The 26,354-nt window shown below is 42.9% G+C and overlaps 1 protein-coding gene across 1 annotated transcript in view; it reads right to left on the bottom strand.

Moving 5' to 3' along the window:
- Positions 1-23,066, bottom strand: part of BEND2 (BEN domain containing 2) — a 55,635-nt gene extending 32,569 nt beyond the window's left edge. Inside the window, 7 exon segments of the mRNA XM_042975225.1 lie at positions 419-544; positions 1,849-1,999; positions 2,038-2,262; positions 2,770-2,874; positions 5,899-5,973; positions 10,375-10,526; positions 22,980-23,066. Of these exon segments, the coding sequence (XP_042831159.1) occupies positions 419-544; positions 1,849-1,999; positions 2,038-2,262; positions 2,770-2,874; positions 5,899-5,973; positions 10,375-10,526; positions 22,980-22,995 (850 nt within the window). The 5' untranslated portion in view covers positions 22,996-23,066.
- Between the last annotated feature and the right edge of the window lie 3,288 nt (positions 23,067-26,354).

A 26,354-nucleotide genomic window follows, 5' to 3' on the forward strand; every position in this document is an offset into this window, starting at 1 on the left:
AAATGGGTAAAACATAAATGGGATCTCTACATAATTTCTTTTTTTTTTAACTTTTTTAACGTTTATTTTTGAGACACAGAGAGACAGAGACAGAGTGTGAGCAGGAGAGGGGTAGAGAGAGGGGGAGACACAGAACTCAAAGTGGGCTCCGGGCTCTGTGCTGTCAGCATAGAGACAGACGTGGGGCTCGAACTCATGAAGTCATGAACTGTGAGATCATGACCTGAGCCGAAGTCCAACACTCAACCAACTGAGCCACCCAGGCACCCATCAACGTAATTTGTTACAACCACACATGAATCTGCAATGATCTCAAAATAAAAAGCTTCATTAAAAAGAAGAGCTGGCACTGACTTGCATTAAGGATGCTGGTGAATCTGAATGGCACGACTTATCATATGTGTCATTTCAAACTCACCAAAATTGGGAAGGACGAAAACAGATGAAGAGGCAGTATCTTGGCCACTGTCATGTCCCAACGAAGTTGGGTAATACACTGACTTAGCGCTGTCTCCAAGGCTGGCTTCAGCTTTTCCTGGCATTTCTATAAATAAAAGGTTTTCAAGGGCTGTAATACAAGAACCTGCATTCATGAGTTCTATACTGGATGAAACTATCCATCAGGAAAGAAGGGGAAATAAAGCCATCTCACACAAATGAGAACTAAAAGATTTTGTCCCCAGAAGACTTATTCCTACAGAAAGGTTAAAGGAAAATCTTCTATCAGAAAGGATATGAGGAAAGAAGGAATCATGAAGCATCAGAAGAAAGAACAATGGAAAGAGCAGAAATACGGATGTGAAGAAACTGGGCCACTCATACACAGCTGGCAGCAACATAAAATGGCACAACTATACTGGAAAACAGGTAGTTTCCCATAAAACTGAATATGCAAATAAAAGATAACCAAAAACTGCACTCCTGGGTACTCATGTCCAAGAAATGAACACTTCTATTTACACAAAAACCTGTACATAAATATTCACAGCAGCTTTACCCCAATAGTCAAACACTGGGTTGGGGGGGAATGAAAATTTTCTTCGACAGGTGAGCTGTTAAACTACAGCATACCTATACCATGGAACAGTAGTCAGCATGCAGTGATACATGCAACAACTTGGTTTAATCTCCAGCGACTTACTTGGGGTGAAAAAACGCCAGTATGAAAACGTTACATACTACATGCATCCAACTATATAACAATTTTGAAGTGACACACTTTTAGAGATAGAGAATAGATCAGTGGTTGCCAAGAGCTGGGGAAAGGGGAACAGGGAGGGCAGGGCCACCAGAGGGTGAGAAAAATGTTCTGTACCTTGACCACGGTGGTGGATGTGCAAACCCCACGTGATAAAACTGCCTGGAACTAAATGCACAGACATACAGTGAAACCAAACTGGGGATGGCTGAATAAGATCCGTGGGTTATATCAGCATCAGTCTCTTGCCCTTGATATTTTACTGTAGTTTCACAAGATGTTACCTTTGAGGGAGATTGGGTAAGGGGTACCACTTGATTCTTTCTTAGAACTACATGTGAATCTACAATTATCTCCTAAAACTTTTAATTAAAAAAATAGCTATAGCCAACTATACTTCAACTTAAAAAATAGCTATTGCTAGTTTGCATTACAAATGCTTTTTAGGGGCACCCGGGTGGCTCAGTCGGTTAAGTATCTCTTGATCTCACCTCCGGTCTTGATCTTAGGGTTGTGAATTCAAGCCCCATGCTGGGCATGAGCTTTCTTAAAATAATAATAATAATAATAATAATAATAATAATAATAAGGAATGCTCTTTAATCCAGTTGAAAGGATGCTATTTCTAACATGTGCCACTTCAAACTCACCAAAACTGGGAGGGATGCAGAAAGCTGACGAGGCAGCATGTGGGTCCATGCTGCTATTTTCTGGTAAAGTTGAGCAGTTTGCCGCCTCAGGAAACTGGGTCAGACTGGGCTTTCCTTGTGGCAGAAGGGCTGGAGGTACTGCTGGAGGACACTGGGCAGACAGGGTAACACAGCTGGCACCTTCCGCACCTTCGCTGACAAAGTAGGAAAGGGCAGCAAGACCAGGAGCTGGGCCGCCTGGTGTGCGATTGGACTGTAATGAAAACGTGGGGACAACCTTGGGAATTGGTGGCTTCTGCTGAGGTCCGGCTGCTGTAGCTCAGGGGATGCTGCCGACTGAAGAGGAGCTCCCACAGAGTTGGTCAGGGGCTGGGTTTCCTGCTGGTCCTCTGGTACAGAGGGGCCCGCGGCTCCCTGGCCAGGGTAAGAGAATACAATGGGTTATGCTCTTTGCTTTGGTTCCTGGACTTGAATTTCTCCACGAGGTATAAAATTAAAACTGTTTTGTGTAAATCCAGAGGACCTGTAAAATCACACAAACCCATGATAAACCAATTGTGACAATAATAAGTAAAAAGCTGATAAAAGCATGAACACCTGCTTTCCTGGAGAAATCATTTTCCATAGTTAAGGATAAATGCTGAATTTTTATTACATGATTTTTATTCCTCTTCAACCCTACATTTTGAGTGCATTTTATAGATTACAGTTACAAACATAAAAACACTCAGTATCAAAATTTCTCAATCCTCAACTATAGCATTCCTCCAAGAGAGGTTTAATCTCCCATCTGCTGCTACAGTAAGTATATGTCAGCCTTGCTAATCTCAGAGTCATTAGTTCTCTCTCACTTCTAATCGATTGGTATCTTTAGGAACTAGAGGTTTATCAAAGTAGTGAGAATGTTTTTATGACACTTACACAGTTTGGCAACAGGGGCTTCTCCCAAGAAGGTTGCATTTTTGAGACGATTCTGCAAAGCTGGTTTACCTGCCTATTTGTGTTTTCAATAAGTTCTTGCAAACCCTATTATAACACAAAAAGTATTTTAGCAGATCCTATTTCAAAAGAAAAGTAACAGACAAGAAAATACCAGTAAGCCAAATCTTTATCGCTAGAAACAAGGGAAGCTCTAAAGCCATCAGAAAGATCGTTTCCCACTTGACGCCCGGTTTTGGTGACACAGAGCAGAGCTGGCTGAGTTAAGGAGCCCCAGCCTCCTACTCAACTACTCATGCCATACAGGCATTTTCAGAAGCTTTACTACCCGCAAGTAAATGTACTACCATTCTTATAAGCCACCACATTTAGGACGGAGTCGGTTTACGTCAAGGAGAACGCTATTTTAGGAAAGAAAGTTTCAAATCTGCTAAAAGGCCAAAGAGCCTCTCTGCATAGAATGACGGTGCGAACTCCTAGGCAGTGAGCATTCCACTCTGGAAAGAACAGTGAGCCAGATATAACACATGTGACTTCTGGCTTCAAAGTATTTTTCACTCAGGCCATCGACAGTTACCCTTACAAAACCTTTGAGTGCATGTCCCGTACAGGCCAACCAGGTTCGGGACTAATAAAACCTGAGAATTCTTCAAATACACAGAAACTTCATTCAGGGAAACAATACACTTCAGCCGGAGGCTGGAACCATTTCCCTTCATTCCTCCATTCATTCAAATAAACAGTTCTTGGGGGCCTACTACCTGTCAGAACTGCTTTGCTAGGTGCCGGCAATATGGACAGAAAACACAACACGACACAACACAACAAGATCACCGGATCCTGCCCGAAGAAACTGCCATTGTAGCTGGAGAGGGATGATTTCAATCAAGTGACCGGCAGCCGCAGCAGTGGTTCTCCAAGTGCGGTCTGGGGCCAGTAGCATCCACATCGCCTACTGGCTTGTTGGAAAGGCACCGTCTCCCACCCCAGACGTACTGAGTGGGGAACCCTGAGGGTGGGGGCGGCGATCTGTTTCCACAAGCCCTCCATCCAGGTGGTTCTGCTGCGTGATCCAGCGAGACCCACCGGTCTATAACGCTGAGGTAAATGGCGCAGGCGCTAGGGGGACATGCTTGGGTTCTGATGCTTATCAGCTGTGTGACCTTGGGCAAGTTGCTTAACTTCTCTGTGCTGCAGTTTCCTCACCTACAGAATCGAGATGAGCGCATCTCTCAGAGTTCCCCTGAGGACAAAGTGAGGCGCTGGAGTATGAGGTTACTACGAACGTAACCACGATACTACCTGCCGACCGCTCCGCTAGCGCCCAATCACCCGCTGATATGCGTATTATTTATTATTACACTCGGATGGCTACGGCACAGGTAAGAACGGGAGGCTAAGCGCACACAAGAGCAAGCCCGAACCCAGGCCGGCAGTCGTGGCAGGCCTTCCAGAGAGGTCTACGCCGAGAATTACAAGACGAGCCGGTGTTCGCTAGCTCAAGATGCATGGCAGGGCATAGAGGGCAGAAGGAAGGGCAGATTCAAAACTACCCAAACAGAACACGGGAAGGCACATGTTAGACAGTGAGCGTAAACGACGCGCAAAGAGCAGCGTTTCGAGGGAAGGAGAGAGACAGGGGGACAGAAAGACGGATGGGGGGCCCAAAGAGGAGGTTTTGGTGAGCTGCGGGAGGACGTGCGCAGAGTGACGCAGACCGAGGCTGAAGGGCCAGGAGGTGGTGACCGACGAAGGGAGGGGTCCCGGCACAGGGAAAGAGGCCTGGGGGCAGAGCCCCGTGCAGGTGCGGCTCTTCGCCCTACAGGGGAGACGCCGCCCCGAGGACACATGCCAGGCTACTCGGTGGGCCCTGGGGAGAGCAGTTGGGACCGGGAGGGATTTCTGCCTCACACCCTGCCTCGCCTCCGTGAAGGAAGAGGAAGAAGCGGGGGGCTGGGCTGTTGGGAGCTCGTGGGGACCGGCAGGGAGCTGGCCAGAGAGCTGCGGAAGGGCCAGGGCGCAGCGGGCGGGCGCCCCCTCCGCCTCCCGGGCTGCGGAGGGCTGGGGTCTTCCAGAAGGGGACGCCGGGCAAGGACGGAAAAGGAAAAGATGGCGGTGCTGCGGCAACCGGCCTCGGCTGGGCAGGGAAGGGGTCCAACAAAGGAGAGAGCGAGCCCGCTGGGAGCCGCGGGGACCGCCGAGGGCCCGCGTCAGGGCCGTGACTCGGGGCCCCGGGCATTTCTCCTCCTAGGCGCGCGAGCCCACGTCTTCCCAGTGGCTCAGGGAGAAGGCGCGGCAGAGGCGGGGGGGGGGGGGGGGGGCGGGAACGGGGAGAACGGGGATGCTTCTGGAAGTGGGGGGGACAGCCCTGCCCCCGCTCCGGGGCGGAGCCTCCTTCCCACCCGCCGCATCCCACCCCTCGTACCCCGCCCCCTGCGCGTGCTTCCCCGGAGCCCTGCCGCGTCCCCTCCAGGCAGTCCCCCTGCAGGCAGTCAGCTTCTGCTCTCAGCGACAGTGATAAAGACTCACGTAATAAACTCTCTTCGGCACCCTACCTGGTTTTAATCCAAGACACTTGGTTTGTCAAGAACTACTTTTTAAAAAATAACCTTTCATTACCTCTAGAGGATGCAGCTCACAAAATCCTTGATTTACATACTTCTACCAATCTCTACCAAGAGGCTCACTTTTACAACATCCCCTCAAAAGTATGTAAGATACTCCTTAAAAAGCAGTAGTGAGCTGCCATTTTCTTTCAATTGAGATATCTTGATATGCATTTAGGCACATACTAAATTCTATCGAAATCAGCCAATTTCCTTAAGAGAGTATATTGGAGAAATCAAATATTGAACACTCTAGATGAAAGACATTGAACTACATTTGACCAGTTATGGGCTGTTGGGTTTTTTAAAGCTACAGAAGCCATATTCTTATTTCAAGTGTTCCACCTAGAGGTACTGTTCTAACTAGAACTTTTTTTTTAAATATATTACAATGGAGTGATAATCATACAGAATGTGACACGACAAAACAATGACATTAAATGAGGTTAAAAAACGTTTACGCAAAATTTTGTAAAACTACATTTGAAAGACAGAAATTTGATACCTCACAATGGTGTTGAAGTTCCATAAGTTGATTTTGATGATTTTCATCAGAGAAACTTTCAGATGCATTGCTCTGCTATTAATATTATAAAAAGAAGTAGTCAGTGCTTAATATCACTAGGACCCAAACTAAGCACTAAAAAACCCAATACTTTATATTATATAATTTATCTATTTTAATTATTTCCTTTTTCATCTACATTCCAAAAGCACTTCATAAGTCTTATAAAGCAGACATAAAGTAAAACCAAAACCCATATTCACATGAGAATGAAAAAGATAAAAGCTGATTAAAAAGGAGGGTGAGGAAAGAAGTTATTAGATAAAAACCTAGATTTAAGAAAAGGTACTGAATATCAGTATGAACACATAGTTTACAATACATATAAAGACAGATATAGAAATAAAAATGTATGTGTAAGCTTGGGATAGTATACATATATTTCCTAGCTCTGTCCACTGGGAGGACCTAAGAGCAATGATACAAGAATAGCAATGAACATATCTAGTGTCCAGATCTTGGTTTCTAAATATCACTCTCCAGTAAAGGAACCAGGGCCCCTTGGGGAGAGGTGACTTCGGAACTGGGTCACGGAAAGTATAAATGAGCCTAGAATATCTTGTGATATCAGAAAATAAGGAAGTGCTCAAAAAGAAGTAGGAGCATGTGAAAGGCCACAGGATCCAACTAGAAGGAACTCCCAATAACCAAAGTTGTAAAATTAGATCAATAAAACAATGATAATATTGGATTATTAAAAAACTCATATAGGAGCACGTAGGCAGCTCAGTCTATTAAGCGTCCAACTCCTGATTTCGGCTCAGATCATGGTCTCACCACAGTCATGGGATGGAACCCCGTGTCAGGCTCCCCACCGACAGCACTGAGCCTGCTTGGGATTCGCCCTGCCTGCCCCTCCCCTCCTTGCACACTCTCACTCTTTCTGTCTAAAATAAACTTTAAAAAAATTTAAAAACTCATATGATACAATAAATGCCCATGAGTCCATACAGATATAAAATATATAATTGAATAAATAAGTAAATGGGGGAGAAAGGACAGCTCTTCCTTACAAATGAATTCCTATTAATATATAGATAGGAATGAGGGAGATAGTTAACATTTGGCAAACACCACAGTAGTGAATGTTGCAGGTAAAATACATGAATCAACTCAGTGGGCAAAAGAATTGAGGAGAAACGGGATATTAGCATAGTCTCAAAGTAACTCCCACCAGGATATTTATTAGTCACAAAGGGAAAAACAGTAACTTTACAGTGGAAAAATCCAGAAGATACCACATTAACCAAGAGACTGAATGTTAACATCACCAGTAAAAAGATATATATGGACACCATGTGTCCCTGAGAACGATTTAATAAGGAGACAACATCATTTGGATGGCATGTTTGCCAAAAATGCATAATCTCAAGCTATTCAAGAGAAAATCAGACATACAAAAATTGAGAGACATTTTACAAAATAACTGATCTGCACACTCATCAAAAATGTCAAGGCCATGAAAGACAAGGGAAAAATGAGGAACTGTCACAGACTGCAAGAAACTAAGGAGACACCACTGAATTCACTGTGGGATACTGGATTGGATCCTGGAGGAGAAAAAGGACAAGGGGGAGAGGAATGCTAAAATTCAAACAAGGGTTGCAGGTCAGCTGACAGGACTGTAACAGTGTTAACATCGTACTTGCAAAAACAGTCCTATGCTTCAAAATTACCCTAATTTTAAGTTATACAGGTAAGTTAACATTGAGGGAAGCTGTATGTATGAGAATTCTCTGTAATATATTTGCACCTCTTCTGTAAATCTCAAATTATTCCCGAAATTAGAAAAGCTACTCAAACAGGGTACGAAACCACTGGGAATTTCCTATCAGATAAGGAGAAGGAAACAAAATGGTTAAGTGTTCATTGTCTTGTTCATTGCTAAGGAAGCATACAAATTCATGAGAGAAATATCTCCTTCAGCTCTCAAGTTCAGAGTAACTCCACAGTATGTGAAGGCTGAAAAAGAATTTAAATCATTTTCTTTATGATAGTAAGTGTGAATATATTTGGCAATTAGCAATTAATATTATGTAAATATTCAGTCAGATATGCATTCATTAATTATGCTTCCACCTTCTTCACAATCAGGCATTCATGTTCTTGTCCAGGGAAGATTTATTAATAAACCAAAAGGAAATAGAAAAGAAAGAACTGAGAGAAACATTGAGGACTTCAATTCCGCTTTCAACAAGCACCAAAGACATAAAGGACCTCTGCCCTCTGCAAATAGTACAACAACACAAAAAGATGTACCGCTGACCCTTGAACAACATGGGTATAAATTGTGCGAGTCCACGTATACATGGATTTTTTTTTCCGAGAAATACAGTACAATACTATACGTGTGTTTTTTCTTCCTTATGATTTTTTTTTTATTTAAAAAAAAATTTTTTTTTAATGTTTATTTATTTTTGAGACAGAGAGAGACAGAGCATGAACAGGGGAGGGTCAGAGAGAGAGGGAGACACAGAATCTGAAACAGGCTCCGGGCTCCGAGCTGTCAGCACAGAGCCCGACGCGGGGCTCGAACTCACGGAACGCGAGATCATGACCCGGGCTGAAGTCGGACGCTCAACCGACTGAGCCACCCAGGCGCCCCACTTATGATTTTTTTTAAGTAGGCTTCATGCTCAGCGTGGAGCCCAACACGGGGCCTGAACTCACCAACCTGAGATCAAGACCTGAGCTGAGATCAAGAGTCAGATGGTTAAATGACTGAGCCACCCAGGCACCCCTTTATGATTTTCTTAATAGCAGCCTTTTCTCTAGCTTGCTTTATTGTAAGAATACAGTATATATTACATATTACATATAACACACAACACATGTGTTAATTGACTGTTTACCAGAAAGGCTTCTGGTTAACAGTAGGCTATTAGCAGTTAAGTTTTGGGGGAGTCAGAAGTTATACGTGGCTTTTTGACTGTGTGGGGATCAGCATCCCTAACCCCCACGTTGTTCAAGGGTCAACTGTACTTACTTAACTGTTTTCTTATTAACCCAACTACACTCAAGACACCATTTTTCTATCAAGCTTAACCCCTTATGTACTTTGGGGTAGAAAGACTAGTCTTCTAGTAATCTGGCACTAGAACCGCTTTGAAAGGAAATATTTCTAACCATCAACAAAGAACCAAATGTTGTATGGCTTGTGACTTTCAAATAATCCAACAGTGACACTCTGTGGACAAAATAAGAAACACTAAAGCACCTATTTTGCTTAATAAACTAATCGCTAAGACACCTTAAATTGTTTTTTGGAATAAAACAGGGTATAAATAAGTAAACGGACAGCAAATAGCCACTATACTTAATTACAATGGACCATAATAATAATTTTAACATAAACATTCCAAGTAGTTATCAATGCCTTTGTGTTAAAAGTTTATGAATCAGCCCTGCATTACCAACTTACTAAACAGCAAAAATTATATGGAATTATAATATAGATTAGTAATTATAAAAACAATATTGCTATCTTACTCTTGTGTAGTGTTTTATACTTTTCAAAGTGCTTTCACATAATTATGTCAGAAACCATGACTCGTGGTAGGCAGTTAACATCATCCCCAAAGATGAACATACTGGGGTTGATAGAAGTTAAGAGAACTGTCTGTACTACTTAGGTATAGGTACTACTGTCCCCATCCTTATATAAGTAAATAAATGCATTTTTTGTTAAGCTAAGTTATATACAGTCTAATAATCTATTTCATTCTACTTTAGAGATCAAGAAGAACAGCAGAATATGAGGGAAATGTCAAACAGTACAACTATGTCAGGAAACTGGCAGTTTCCTCTAAACTTCATCTATCCAAATACTTTGAACTAGTATTTGCACTCCTGAGTCTTTACTCAAATTAAATGTAAACATACATTCACAAAGTGTTCACATTCTGAACATTATTGTTCAGAACCACTTTACTCATAACAGCCTGAACTGGAAAAAAACCAAATGTCCATCAAAAGGAGAATGGATAAACAAATTATGGACACTCATACAACAGAATATTACTCAGCAATGAATGGGAATGAAATGTCACTACAACCAGATGAATCTCCAAAATACTGTTCTGGGAAAAAGAGACAGTGACACAAAAGATTACATACTGTATGATTCTACTAATATCAAGTTCCAGAGCAGGCAAAACTCATCTATGATAGGGAAAATATTAGAATGGTGTTTCTCCAAGGTTGGGGGCGGGGGCAGGTCTTACTGGGTAGAAGCATGAGGGAACTTTCTGGGATGATGGAAATGTTCTTCTTCTTGATGGCGGGTGGTCAGGGGAGGTATACATATTTGCCAAAACTTGTTGAACTGTTCACTGTACGAAATTAAACTCAATTTAAAGAAAAAGAAATAAAGCAGAATGAAAAAAAATACAAAGATTTTCACTTTAATATACAAACCCTATAATCTCCCCGTGGATAAGATGATCGTCTTCTTTTGTGTGATGGGAGAAATTCCACTTCCAATGAGTTGGAGCTGTGTCTTTTTAAAGTTGCTAGATGGCTCATTTGTGAAACTGCCTGGTCACCTGGGACTGGTAAACCATCTACTCCTGAAAAGCAACACATAAAAAAGTTACTTCATAGACTTACCACCATAACAAACTTAATATGGATCTGTCCTCTGAATTCCAACTTCAACTGAATTGGAGTCCTGGTTGAATTTTAGAAAGTGACAAAACAATAACTTTTCCATTAGTGATTTCGAATAAACCTTTAAAATTGAAGGGCTAATACTGCCACACCCAGGAATAAGAATCAAGATCAAACACAAATTCAAAACTGTGAAGTGAATGCTTCATAACTTAAAGGCTACAGAGTAAAAGCTGGAAACAAATGAACAAGAGAACACAATTCCCAGCTTCTTTTTAAAAAGAGCCCAGGGGCGCCTGGGTGGCTCAGTCGGTTAAGCGTCCGACTTCGGCTCAGGTCATGATCTCACGGTTTGTGAGTTCGAGCCCCGCGTCGGGCTCTGTGCTGACAGCTCAGAGCCTACAGCCTGTTTCGGATTCTGTGTCTCCCTCTCTCTCTCTGACCCTCCCCCATTCATGCTGTTTCTCTCTCGGTCTCAAAGGTAAATAAACGTTAAAAAAAAATTTTTTTTTAATTAAAATTAAAAAAAAAAAAGGAGCCCAAAAGGCTTTGTACTTAGGGAGGCAGCCGGCCTCCAAATGTGAGTCAGGAGACTGTTCTGGCTCGGGCCCCCACCACGGTAAGGACTGGGCAGACCACAAAGACACCGCCCCCACATCTGCCAGGTCAGAATGGCTTGAGATCATCTCTAAGGTCACTTGAGCTCTAAGATTATGACTGTTCCATTTTATATGGAACTGTTCCATAGTTACATTTTATATTAAACCTAGATAAATGTATGTGAAGTATAAACCCCTGAGTATTCTAGAATTATGTAGGCTCGCTTATGGTTCTGAGTCATTTAAGTCTGCAACTAGAAAAAGACATGGAACACAAGATCATCCTATTACACCCCGTAGTAGAGACTTGGGTGCTGGCATTACGGTACTGGGAGGGGCGCCTTAATAACAGACCTCCTTCCTTTTAGCCATCCTGAGCCATGGAAGGGGTGGGAGGCAGAATGAAGGGAGAACGAACTCCCAGGTGAGATAAATGCAGGCTAATATGGTGGGGAAAATTCAATTAGAAAATACCTCCAATTTGAGCTGCAACTTCCATTTTTATTTTTTAAACTGGTTGTTTTATTATAAGACTAATAATGAATAATTAAACCGGGGTATTTTCATACAAAGGAAGACTACACAGCAATGAGAATGAACCAACTACTGTTACACACGAGGACGAATCTCACAACCATAACACGGAGTAAAAGGCAGACACCAAAGAATATAGTTGTGATGTGATTTATAATAAGAAACATGTATTTGGTCTTCATCCGTTTCTGGCCCAGCCCCTACAACCCTTGGAATTTCTTAAGTGAGGAGAGTGATAAAGGTGTCTTTTGTTATATTAATGAAGTGACTTTTGGAAAGCCCCAGGATCACCTAAAGATAGGGGGCCTGGTCACCAGGGGAAGCAAGCTGTGATTAGAGGACTGGAACTTTTAAGTCCCACCCACTGACCTTGCGGAAGGGAGAAGGGCCGGGGGTTGAATTAGTTGCCAGTGGCCAGTGAGTTAATCAATTATGACTATGTAATGAAGCCTCCATAAAAACCCAAAGCACAGGGTTGGGAGAGCTTCTGGGTTGGTGAACACGTGCAGATGTGGGAAGGATGGTCTGCTCTGAAAGGGTATGGAGGCTCCGTGTCCTCTCCCCATACCTTGTCCTCTCCCCATACCTTGTCCTATGCATCTCTTCCATCTGGCTGTTCCACAGTTACATCCTTTTATAATAAACCAGTAATCTAGGAAGTAAAGTGTTCCTCTGAGTTCTGTGAGCTACTCTAGCAAATCAATCAAACCTGAGGAGGGGGTCACAGGAACCTTTTATAGCCATGCAATCAGAAGCAAAGGTAATAGCCCAGGCTTGCGACTGGTGTCTGAAGGCTGCACGGGCCGGGGCGGGGGCAGTCTTCTGGGACTGAGCCCCTTAACCTGTGGAATCTGACGCTATCTCTGGGTAGATAGTGTCAGACTTGAGTTGAATTCTCAGACACCCTGCTTATGTCCAAGATTTGCTTGGTGTTAAGTGAGAATCTCCCACCACCACTACTAACACACACTGTGCAACTTGATCCAGGAACCTAAAAAAGTTGTATATGATTCAATTGTTCTAAAGCTCAAAAATCGGCAAAAGTAATCAATGGTGGGAGATGTCAGGATAGTGCTACCTTGCAAGAGGTACGGTAATGCCTGGAAGGGAGGTGAAGGCTGATTCTGGGGAGCTCATACCCTTCTATTTCTTGGTGTGAGTGCTGGTTACACGTGTGTGTTAACTTGAAAATTCTTTAAGCTGTATATTTATACATATACACATTTATTTATACATATACATACACATATGATTTATACATATTTTTGTATGTGATAGATTTCTATTAAAAAATCTACCTAAAAAAATAAGCTTTTAAAAAATTCAGAATCTAAAGTAGTCCCTAACCAATAAATATCATAACCTTTAAATATATTTCCTTTTTTCTTACCCTATGTATATTTTATATAGTTTAAATCACACTGTACATATATCCTGAACAATTTTGTATGTCATATATAATTTTTAAAATATTTTTCTCGGGGCACCTGGGTGGCTCAGTCGGTTGAGCGTCCGACTTTGGCTCAGGTCATGATCTCGCTGTCCGTGAGTTTGAGCCCCGCGTCGGGCTCTGTGCTGACAGCTCAGAGCCTGGAGCCTGCTTTGGATTCTGTGTCTCCCTCTCTCTCTGACCCTCCCCCATTCATGCTCTGTCTCTCATTGTCTCAAAAATCAATAAACATTAAAAAAAATTAAAAAAAATATTTTTCTCCTTTATTTTTTATTTATTTTTAATTGAAATATACTTGACATACAGTAGTTTAAAAAATATTTTAGAAATGCCTGCATAATATTCCACAGTGTGGATGTCCATACGTTATCTGTTTTCTGTTGTGGAACATTTATATTGCTTCTAATTTTTCACTATTTTGCTATAATGATGGGTACACATTCAAATGTAAATATTTATGCACATCTCTGAAAGGTTCCTTATAATGGATATTTAGAAGAATCACCAGGTTAAAGGGCTCCTGATAGGTGCTTCCAAAGTGTCCAAAAAGGTCGTAGTAACTTACATTTATAATGAGAACTACCATGCAATAGTTCTTCTCCATTACCAGTAAAGTGAATTACCATGTAAAAATTGCTAATTTGGTAAATTAAAGTTCAAAGTCTGTATCCCATTTTAACTTGCATTTTTTTTTACTAATGCAGTGGAATATTTTCCAAATGTTTTCTATCCATTAAGATTTCTTGTGCTGTGATCTGTTATTTTTCATATCCTCTGCTCAGTGCCCTGTTGGAATTTCAGTGTTTCCTGTTTGATTTGTATGAGGTCTTGCTATCTTTTTTTTTTTTTAATTTTTTTTTTTAACGTTTATTTATTTTTGAGACAGAGAGAGACAGAGCATGAATGGGGGAGGGGCAGAGAGAGAGGGAGACACAGAATCCAAAGCAGGCTCCAGGCTCCAAGCCATCAGCCCAGAGCCCGACGCAGGGCTCGAACTCACGGACCGCGAGATCATGACCTGAGCTGAAGTCGGCCGCTTAACGGACTGAGCCACCCAGGCGCCCCGACAATGTATATTTTCAGCAAATATTTTTCTCAAGTGGTGATGTGATTTTCAACTAACCGGTTTTTGAGATAGGGAGAGGTTCTATTTTTACTTCATCAAATTCATTAATACTTTTGTGATTTCTTGAACTGCTGTATGCTCCATCTTTCACTAGGAATAGAAAAACATTCAACTATATTTTCTCCTAGTTTTCCATACTTCCATTCATTAGATATTCAGCTTTTTAATCCATCTTGAAATTATTTAAGTGTGTGATATGAGGTGAAAGCCAAAGGGCTTTTCTCCCCAAATAGTTAAGCATCTGTACCAGCATGATTTACTATCTATGCTTCTCTTATTAATACTACAGTATATTAATTCTAAATTCTTTGATCTTTTTGTGAGCTTCCTGCTGCATTAAATCTGGCTCTTTATTTCAAAACTAGTACCATCATATTTTAATAATTGTACTTTCAAAATGTTCTAGCGTTTGATATGGTAAATTACCACCTGTCCCTTAAACAGATTTTCTTAAGATTTTCTTTCTTTTTTTTTTTTAGTTATACAAGAATGTTTTTTCTCCTCTAGGAACAATTTGTGTCTCTCCACTTACTCAAGCCTTATTTTAAGACCTTCAGTAAAGTAGTATTTGCTTTCCTTTCATACAGATTCTGCTATTTTTATCCATTTATTCCTTAGAATTTTTAATATTTATTTGTAGCTGTTATCAGCTGGGTTTTTCCCATACATATATAATTTTTTTAATGTAAGCTCTATATGCAATGTGGGGCTTAACTTCACAACCCCGAGACTAAGAGTCACCTGCTCTGCCAACTGAACCAGCCAGCCACCCCACCCTATATATGTTATAAATGCTTGATGTTAGTATATGAGAAAACAATTTGCTTTTATAATTAAAAAAATGTATTGTCTAAACTGACTCTAGAAAAAATAGAAAATCTCAACAGACCTATAACAGGTCTGTTGAGAAACTGAATCAGTCCTCACAAACCTCCCAGCAAGGCAAAGGCCTGGACCAGAGGGCTTCACTGCTGGATCTACCAAATAGTTAAAGGATAACACCAGTCTTTTTCAACTTCTTCCAAAAAACTAAAGAAGAGGGAACACTTCCTAACTCATTCTGTGAGGCAAGAATTACCCGGTTACCAAAGCCAGATAGACATTACAAGAAAAGAAAATCACAGACCAATATCTCTTATTGAATATAGATGCAAAAATCCTCAACAAAATAATAGCAAATCTAATCCACCAGCAAATTAAAAGGATTATTCACCATGACCAAGAGGGATTGATCCCAGGAATGCAAGGGTAGTTCAACAAAAGAAAACCAATCAATCAGTGTAACATCCCACATTAATAGAACAAAGGGAAAAAACATGATGTTACATATATTTTACCACACACACACACACAAAAACTACCTGGTCACCTTTTTTGAAATTCCTTATTCTAAATTTTTGCTTCAGTTAGAAAGATCAAAGGGATCAGACTATAAGGACCAGACTGCGACCTCCTTTGCTTCACTAAACATGTGTTGGTCTTCCAAACTACTACTTTTAGATCTACTGCAACCACTGCAACAGCTCTTAGTTTCCTTTCATGTGGATAGGTCATGATTCATTCAACTAGTCCCTAATTCATGGATATTCAAGTTACTATTAAAGTTTTGCCCATGCAAAGCACACTGCTGAACAGCCCTGTACTTCTGAAAGTAGTTCTATGGGATAAATTCCTAGCAGTAGAAATGACAGGTCAAAGGGTATCCACTCTAGCTCTCTCCCACTAAAGAGGGCTGTTGGAACCTGTAACACACTAAGAAAGTATTCTGCTGGTTCTGCATGTAGTGTTAAAACCAGAACATGGAACAAGTGGTACCAAAACTTTGTGGCATCAGTTAGCTCAGGGGTTGGCAAACTATAGCCTACAGACCAAACCCACCTTGCCACCTATTTTTATATAGCCCACAAGCTAAGAATGGTTTTGGTTTTTGTTTGTTTTTGTATTTTTAAATGATTAAAAAACGGGGGGAGAGACTAGGGAAGATGGTGGCATAGGAGGACGCTGGGCTCACCTCATCCTGCTGATCACTTAGATTCCACCCACATCTGCCTAAATAACCCAGAAAAACACCAGAAGACTAGCAGAACAGACTCTCCGGAGCCAAGCAGAGACGAGAGGCCCACAGAAAAGGGTAGGAAGGGCGGAGAGGCGGTGCGCGCTACACGGACTGGCAGGAGGGAGCTGGGGCAGTGGAGGGGCGGCCCGCCCGGCAAGGCAGAGCCCCCGACTCTGGCTTGCGAAAGCGGAGGGGCTGGACTGCGTGAGTTCTGACAGCCAGCAGGGCTTAACATCTGGAATGTTATAAGTCAACAGCTCTGCTCACAGAGTGGGAGGGCGAGAGGACCCTGGGAGGGAGAGGTGTTGAGTCCTGGAAGACAGAGCTCAGCTCGGCGGGGAACAAAGGCATTGGGAAGCACCATCTGCCTCTCCAATCCCCCAGCCAAAATCCCAAAGGGAACCAGTTCCCGTCACCGAACTTGCTTGCACCGCGCAAACACCCAACGCTGTGTTTCTGTGGATCCATCGCTCTGCCGGGTCTGCCTCCCTCCCGGTAGCTGCAGGGCCCCTCCGGCAGGGGACCACTGACAGCAAAGCAAGCTGAGCCTGCCCCTCCCACCCCTGTGCACCTTGCGGATCCACCCCGGCTAATACGCCAGATCCCATCAAAGCAGCACCACAAGCTTGGCAGTGTGCAAGTAGCCCAGACAGGGGCCACACCACTCCACGGTGAGTCCTGCCCCTGGGAGAGGGGAAGATAAGGTACACACCAGTCTGACTGTGGCCCCAGCGGTGGGCTGCGGGCAGACAACAGGTCTGACTGAGGCCCCGCCCACCAACGCAAGTTACTCCAGACAGCACAGGGGAAGAGCCCTGCAGTTCCACGCCACCCAGGGACTATCCAAAATGAGGAAACGGAAGGAGTCTCCTCAAAAGAAACTCCAGGAAGTAGCAACAGCTAACGAATTGATCAAAAACGATTTAAACAATATAACGGAACAAGAATTTAGAATAATAGTCATAAAATTAATCGAACAGTCAGGAGAAGCTAAAAAATGCTATAAATGAGGTGCAAAATAAAATGGAGGCGACCACACCTCGTATTGAAGAGGCAGAGGAGAGAATAGGTGAATTAGAAGATAAAATTATGCAAAAAGAGGAAGCTGAGAAAAAGAGAGATAGAAAAATCCAGGACTATGAAGGGAGAATTAGAGAAGTAAGTGACGCAATTAAATGGAACAATATCCGTATCACAGGAATTCCAGAAGAGGAAGAGAGAAAGGGCCTGAAGGTGTACTTGAACAAATCATAGCTGAGAACTTCCCTGATCTGGGGAAGGAAAAAGGCATTGAAATCCAAGAGGCACAGAGAACTCCCTCCAGATGTAACTTGAATCGATCTTCTGCACGACATATCATAGTGAAACTGGTAAAATACAAGGATAAAGAGAAAATTCTGAAAGCAGTTAGGGATAACATGCTCTAACATATAAATGGAGACTGATACGACTAGCGACAGATCTTTCTACTGAAACTTGGCAGGCCAAAAAGGAATGGCAGGAAATCTTCAGTGTGATGAACAGAAAAAATATGCAGCTGAGAATCCTTTATCCAGCAAGTCTGTCATTCAGAATAGAAGGAGAGATAAAGGTCTTCCCAAACAAACAAAAACTGAAGGAATTCATCACCACTAAACCAGCCCTACAAGAGATCCTATGGGGGATTCTGTGAGTGAAATGTTGCAAGGACCACAAAGTACCAGAGACATCACTACAAGCATGAAACCTACAGACATCACAATGACTCTAAACCCATATCTTTCTATAATAACACTGAATGTAAATGGACTAAATGCTCCAACCAAAAGACATAGGGTTTCAGAATGGATTAAAAAAACAAGACGCATCTATTTACTATCTACAAGAGACTCATTTTAGACCTGAGGACACCTTCAGATTGAAAGTGAGGGGATGGAGAACTATCTGTCATGCTATTGGAAGTCAAAAGAAAGGTGGAGTAGCCATACTTATATCAGACAAACTAGACTTTAAATTAAAGGCTGCAACAAGAGATGAAAAAGGGCATTATATAATAATTACAGGGTCTATCCATCAGGAAGAGCTAACAATTATAAATGTCTATGCACTGAATGCAGGAGCCCCCAAATATATAAAACCATTAATCACAAACATAAGCAACCTTAATGATAAGAATGTGGTAATTGCAGGGGACTTTAATACTCCACATACACCAATGGATGGATCATCTAGACACAAAATCAATAAAGAAACAAGGGCCCTGAATGATACATTGGATCAGATGGACTTGACAGATATATTTAGAACTCTGCATCCCAAAGCAACAGAATATACTTTCTTCTCGAGTGCACATGGAACATTCTCCAAGATAGATCACATACTGGGTCACAAAACACCCCTTCATAAGTATAAAAGAATTGAAATCATACCATGCACACTTTCAGACCACAATGCTATGAAACTTGAAATCAACCACAGGAAAAAGTCTGGAAAACCTCCAAAAGCATGGAGGTTAAAGAACACCCTACGAAAGAATTGAATGGGTCAACCAGGCAATTAGAGAATAAATTAAAGCATATATGGAAACAAATGAAAATGAAAATACAACAATCCAAATGCTTTGGGATGCAGCGAAGGCAGTCCTGAGAGGAAAATACATTGCAATCCAGACCGATCTCAAGAAACAAGAAAAATCCCAAATACAAAATCTAACAGCACACCTAAAGGAAATAGAAGCAGAACAGCAAAGACACCCCAAACCCAGCAGAAGAAGAGAAATAATAAAGATCAGAGCAGAAATAAACAATATAGAATCTAAAAAACTGTAGAGCAGATCAATGAAACCAAGAGTTGGTTTTTTGAAAAAATAAACAAAATTGATAAACCTCTAGCCAGGCTTCGCAAGAAGAAAAGGGAGAGGACCCAAATAGATAAAATCATCAATGAAAATGGAATTATTACAACCAATCCCTCAGACATACAAGCAATTATCAGGGAATTCCATGAAAAATTATACGCCAACAAACTGGACAACCTGGAAGAAATGGACAAATTCCTAAGCACCCACACGCTTCCAAAACTCAAACAGGAAGAAATAGAAAACTTGAAAAGACCCGTAACCAGCAAAGAAATTGAATCAGTTATCAAAAATCTCCCAACAAATAAGAGTCCAGGACCAGAATGGCTTCCCAGGGGAGTTCTACCCGACATTTAAAGCAGAGATAATACCTATCCTTCTCAAGCGATTCCAAAAAATAGAAAGGGAAGGAAAACTTCCAGACTCATTCTATGAAGCCAGCATTACTTTGATTCCTAAACCAGACAGAGACCCAGCAAAAAAAGAGAACTACAGGCCAATATCCCTGATGAACATGGATGCAAAAATTCTCAATAAGATACTAGCAAATCGAATTCAACAGCATACAAAAAGAATTATTCACCATGATCAAATGGGATTCATTCCTGGGCTGCAGGGCTGGTTCAACATTCGCAAATCAATCAATGTGATACATCACATTAATAAAAGAAAAGATAAGAACCATATGATCCTGTCAATCGATGCAGAAAAAGCACTGGACAAAATTCAGCATCCTTTCTTAATAAAAACCCTCGAGAAAGTCGGGATAGAAGAAACATACTTAAAGATCATAAAAGCCATTTATGAAAAGCCCACAGCTAACATCATCCTCAATGGGGAAAAACTGAGAGCTTTTTCCCTGAGATCAGGAACACGACAGGGATGTCCACTCTCACAGCTGTTGTTTAACATAGTGTTGGAAGTGCTAGCATCAGCAATCAGACAACAAAAGGAAATCAAAGGCATCAACATTGGCAAAGACGAAGTCAAGCTTTCACTTTTTGCAGATGACATGATACTATACATGGAAAACCCGACAGACTCCACCAGAAGTCTGCTAGAACTGATACATGAATTCAGCAAATTCGCAGGATACAAAATCAATGTACAGAAATCAGTTGCATTCTTATACACTAATAATGAAGCAACAGAAAGACAAATAAAGAAACTGATCCCATTCACAATTGCACCAAGAAGTATAAAATACCTAGGAATAAACCTAACCAAAGATGTACAAGATCTGTATGCTGAAAACTACAGAAAGCTTATGAAGGAAATTGAAGAAGATATAAAGAAATGGAAAAACATTCCCTGCTCATGGATTGGAAGAATAAATATTGTCAAAATGTCAATACTACCCAAAGCTATCTACACATTCAATGCAACCCCAATCAAAATTGCACCAGCATTCTTCTCGAAGCTAGAACAAGCAATCCTAAAATTGGTATGGAACCACAAAAGGCCCCGAATAGCCAAAGTAATTTTGAAGAAGAAGACCAAAGCGGGAGGCATCACAATCCCAGACTTTAGCCTGTACTACAAAGCTGTAATCATCAAGACAGCATAGTATTGGCACAAAAGCAGACACATACACCAATGGAATAGAATAGAAACCCCAGAACTAGACCCACAAATGTATGGCCAACTAATCTTTGACAAAGCAGGAAAGAATATCCAATGGAAAAAAGACAGTCTCTTTAACAAATGGTGCTGGGAGAACTGGACAGCACTTGCAGAAGATTGGAACTAGACCACTTTCTCACACCATTCACAAAAACAAACTCAAAATGGATAAAGGACCTGAATGTGAGACAGGAAACCATCAAAACCCTAGAGGAGAAAGCAGGAAAAAACCTCTCTGACCTCAGCCGCAGCAATTTCTTAATTGACACATCCCCAAAGGCAAGGGAATTAAAAGCAAAAATGAACTACTGGGACTTTATGAAGATAAAAAGCTTCTGCACAGCAAAGGAAACAACCAACACAACTAAAAGGCAACCAATGTAATGGGAAAAGATATTTGCAAATGACATATCAGACAAAGGGCTAGTATCCAAAATGTATAAAGAGCTCACCAAACTCCACACCCAGAAAACAAATAACCCAGTGAAGAAATGGGCAGAAAACATGAATAGACACTTCTCTAAAGAAGACATCCGGATGGCCAACAGGCACATGAAAAGATGCTCAACGTCGCTCCTCATCAGGGAAATACAAATCAAAGCCACACTGAGATACCACCTCACGCCAGTCAGAGTGGCCAAAATGAACAAATCAGGAGACTATAGATGCTTGAGAGCATGTGGAGAAACAGGAACCCTCTTGCACTGTTGGTGGGAATGCAAATTGGTGCAGGCACTCTGGAAAACAGTGTGGAGGTTCCTCAGAAAATTAAAAATAGACCTACCCTATGACCCAGCAATAGCACTGCTAGGAATTTACCCAAGGGATACAGGAGTGCTGATGCACAGGGGAACTTGTACCCCGATGTCTATAGCAGCACTCTCAACAATAGCCAAATTAATGAAAGAGCCTAAATGTCCATCAACTGATGAATGGATCAAGAAATTGTGGTTTGTATACACAATGGAGTACTACATGGCAATGAGAAAGAACGAAGCATGGCCCTTTGTAGCAACGTGGATGGAACTGGAGAGTGTAATGCTAAGTGAAATAAGCCATACAGAGAAAGACAGACACCATATGTTTTCACTCTTATGAGGATCCTGAGAAACTTAACAGAAACCCATGGGGGAGGGGAAGGAAAAAAAAAAAAAGAGGTTAGAGTGGGAGAGAGCCAAAGCATAAGAGACTCTTAAAAACTGAGAACAAACTGAGGGTTGATGGGGGGTGGGAGGGAGGGGAGGGTGGGTGAGGGGTATTGAGGAGGGCACCTTTTGGGATGAGCACTGAGTGTTGTATGGAAACCAATTTGACAATAAGTTTCATATATTGAAGAAAAAAAAAATAAACTCAAAATTCTGATGGTCTAAGATGGTCCTTCTGGACCCCTCCCTCCTCCGACAGGAAAGAGAAAGGATAAAGGTTCAATTCGTCCCAGGAAATCAGCACCAGGTACTTAATATGTGGCCAAATCTCAAAAGCTTGTAGGTGCTGGCATCCCATGAGCGGTAGCCGGGAACCACCCCAAAGCCCCCTTCTGCCGCACTGGTGAATAGGAGTCTGTGAAGTGCAGAATTAACCTGGGAGCAAAGCAAATGCTCGCCTCCCAGGAGGGCCCCCAGCCACTAAGCCAAGTTGCTTTCTTGCCCTAAGGATCGCTCCACGGCTCTGTGGCGTGGACACATACCAGAAGGCCTTGACAGACCTGTTCTGGTGCCAGGGCCCGCCACGCCACGCTCCGGACACACAGGGAAACAGATCACGGCGCCTCAGCCTCCCAAGTGGCGACAGCCGAGATTATCTGGCCACGAGAAGTCCTGCAAAGAACCACCGCCCTCGTTCTGGAAGCCAGACCCCGCCTCTCTCCATGCTGACCGCCAGCCGCAGTGACACCTCAGACGCCATGAGCCCCGGTGACGCCATTAGCCCCAGGGGCCCCTCGAGCCCCTGAAACACCATGAACCCCAAGGACACCGTGGCCCAGATCCGGCATGCAACACCTGGGTTCTTAAATGCCCCCTGAGCAAACAGCCACAGCGGCCCAGAGGCCACCACCGGACACGCCCTGGTCGGTGCCAAGATTACGGTTTGGTGGCCTGTGAGGCCCTCTAGCCGGGCACAGCGCGAACGCTGTCGGGGTGAGGAAAGAGGTAGAAGCTGGTGGGACGGCTTGGGGAAGGGCCCCTTACCCTCTTCCTCAGACATCGTGAGGCAGGGAATCCCTCTCTGAGCGCCTTGGCCTCGGCGTCGACGGTGCGGTCAAACGGCGACTGCCCACTCGGCGACTGCAGGGCACGGAGGCACCACACGGAAGGCGCACGCAACTCCCGGCCCTAGCCCCGCTTCTGCGACTGCGCGGCCGCGCACGCTCTGGAAGAGCGACTATTGCGGCGGGGCGGGGGGGTAATGGCGCCATTAGGTGTGGTGCCTCCCTCCCTTTCCACCTACGTGGATACATTTTTAAGTGTGCCACCCCCCTCATGTAAACAGGTCGCCGGTGTAATCACGCTCTTCCCAAAATGCTCTTCACACATCACAGAAAAAGTGTAGAATCTAAGAATTCAGACTTATGTTTTCCAGATTGTGTACTCACGTCCAATGCCAGATTTGGGAGGAAACCCTGCAATCTCCAACTTTTCAAATGTGCCCCTAATCCCCCCGAAATCCATGCCACCCTGCCCTTCAGCTGTCCTAGTCCCTACTTGCCGGTTTCCAGACAGCCACGTGCTTCATTCCTCCTTAACATAATAATAGCTATAATTTTACCGTGCGCTCACCACAAACCAGCCACTTACTATGTCTGGCCTTATATGGTCCTCAACCACTGTAAGAAGTCAGTATTACTGTCCCATTTTAAAGACAAGGAAACAGAGGCTTAGAGAGTTTCACTTGCTCAAAGCCACAAGGCTAGTGGCAGTTATGATTTCAACATGCATACCACCTCCTCCCCCCACCACATCACATGCTCCTATCCTCTATGTCAGTCTCCCTCCTCTCCTTAATTGCTTCTGGAAATTTTCCACACCCTTCAAAGCCTGTTCCAGCCTGCATCGGTTCCAATAATATCTGCACCAAGACAGTTTCCTACAGTCCCCTGGAAAGAATGAGCACTCCTTCTCTAGGATTCTTCAACCTTAATCTCCTTTAGCACTTAAATCACTGTGGATGCCTTTTCACCATGCCTCTCTCCTTCTAAGTTCCTGGAGAGCAGCACCACACCTTATTTATATTAAACAGCACTGCTATCACAGTTCTAAGAATTAAATGTCATAAAATATAAATCACCCAGCACAGCAACTAGAATTTTAGTTCCATTTCCCTCTGTCAGTTACATAATGACTTGGCACTATGCATCGCCTCACTTTAGGGGAAGGGTGAGTTTTTTCACTTGTGAGAAGGAAAGGCAGGTTTTGTTAGGTAGAAATATAGTTATTTCACTGTTGTGTGGGAGCATAAATGTGTGCAGGAGGGTGCATTATGAAGCTGAAGAGAGGAATCGATGTACTATACAGATTATTGGTGTTTTACCTCTTGGCTTCAAATTCACCCCGTTGCCTACTCTGAGAAAATGGATATGGGCCCTTTAAAGTTTTTTTCCTTTGCCAGTAGCACAGTTTAAGCTTTTTTCACTACAAAACACTGGAAAGAGATTGCAGAAGAAGCTAGTTTGGCTTCCTAGTCCTCATTTGCTCTCTAGGCAGTTTGCTGCAGAGTGCAGCACCCTACCCCAAACACACACCTGACAGGGCAGATTTCCAGCAAGTTCTAGAAGGTAGCTCTCCAACAAGTTCCACCAATGCGCCACCAAGTGACTTGTCTCACTCTGTGAGTCATAGTTGGGCCTTCTTGGGCATAATGTCTCAGTCCTAGAGCTAGTAGCTGTTGTTTATAGCTCTTATCCTGATACTCTTGAGTTTTCTGTGTTTCTTAGTAGCCAGTCCCTTGTTCCTCCAATCCTGTTATACTTGATACTTCTTTATATTACACTTTCTCTGTTCAATTTACTGGGTGGTTTTTATCTTCATCTTAGACCCAGACTGATCCCCTCACCCTTTCGGGTTCCCTTCCGTCACCTAGAGCTCAATAGGAACACAATGTCTGCTGCTGGGATGTGATGAGCATCCAACAGATGTTTATCAACCACTTAGTTTCATTTCTAGTGAGTCCATTTGCTTGATCCATCTTCTGCAACAGAGGGACACAGAATACAAGGAGGGTACACTTCCTTACTCTCACGCCAACCGCTAGCTTTTCTTCTGGTCTACTTAAGCTGCAGCAACTAGAATAGGGCCGAATATCGTGCCCGACAAGCAAGGGAGACCTGACGGCAATAGAAGTGCAAAGAGATGCTGGTAGCACAAGCCACCTGTTCTCAGGTCAGAGCAGAATCACAGAAGCTGTGAACAGAGCAGTATTTCTATCTGCCCAGCCTGGGAACCTGCACTTTTCAGTCTTTTTTTTTTTTTAATGTTTATTTTTGAGAGAGACAGACAGACAGAGCATGAGAAGGGGAGGGGCAGAGAGACAGGGAGACACAGAATCCAAAGCAGGCTTCAGGCTCTGACCTGTCAGCACAGACCCCAGTGCTGGGCCCCAACTCACGAACCGTGAGATCATGATCTGGGACGAAGTTTCACGCTTGACTGAGCCACCCAGGCGCCCCTCTAATATTTTTTTAAAGATTTTTTTAATGTTCGTTTATTTTTGAAGGAGAGAGTGGAGAAGGGGCAGAGACAGAGGGACAGAGAATCCGAAAACAGCCTCCGTGCTGACAGCACAGAGCCCGATTAGGGCTCGAACCGACAAACTGAGACATCATGACCTGAGTCAAAGTCAGATGCTCAACCAACTAAGCCACCCAGGCTCCCCTGGAGTTCCAGTTCTTATAATGCAGAGCTGCCAGTCCCCTGAGAACCAACTAGAAAAGCTGGATGAAATGATCTTAAAATAGTCTGAAGAACATCAAAAAGTTTACAAAACAGTAAGCAGTGACTGAGCTAAGAGCTGGGAAAGACCAGAAACCTAGAAAAATGTAAAAAGCTGAGAGGGCTGCTTTTGCTCTAAGGCACTTACTGATCCAGAAAAGGCTAAAAGAGGCCAGGCTGTACTTATGGTGGCTTTGTAGGACTAAGAGACAAGAGTCAGAATCTGGGACCCACGATTGGTAGGGGGCTGGTAAACCACCCCTGCCTTGGACAGGGGCCATAAGGAGTCACCCCTTCAGAGTAAAAGTGACCAGAATTAACCAACAGTTAACCCCATAGACTGTAGTTCAGTCTCTTATCATCCAGGGGTTTAACACTCCCAGGTGCCTCTCATAAGCAAACAAAAATTCATTCCTGTGAATATAACTTAAAGTTATTTCTATAAACAATATTTAAATAGAATGTCCATGGGGTGCCTGGGTGGCTCAGTCGGTTAAGTAACTGACTCTTGGTTTCAGATCACATCACGATCCCACAGTTTCGTGAGTTTCAGCCCCATAGGGGCTTTGTGCTGGCAGCTCAGCACCTGCTTGCGATTCTCTCTCTCTGCCCTCCCTCACTCACGCTGTCTCTGTCTCT

Source organism: Panthera tigris, chromosome X, assembly GCF_018350195.1.
Source record: "Panthera tigris isolate Pti1 chromosome X, P.tigris_Pti1_mat1.1, whole genome shotgun sequence".
Lineage (NCBI taxonomy): Eukaryota > Metazoa > Chordata > Mammalia > Carnivora > Felidae > Panthera > Panthera tigris.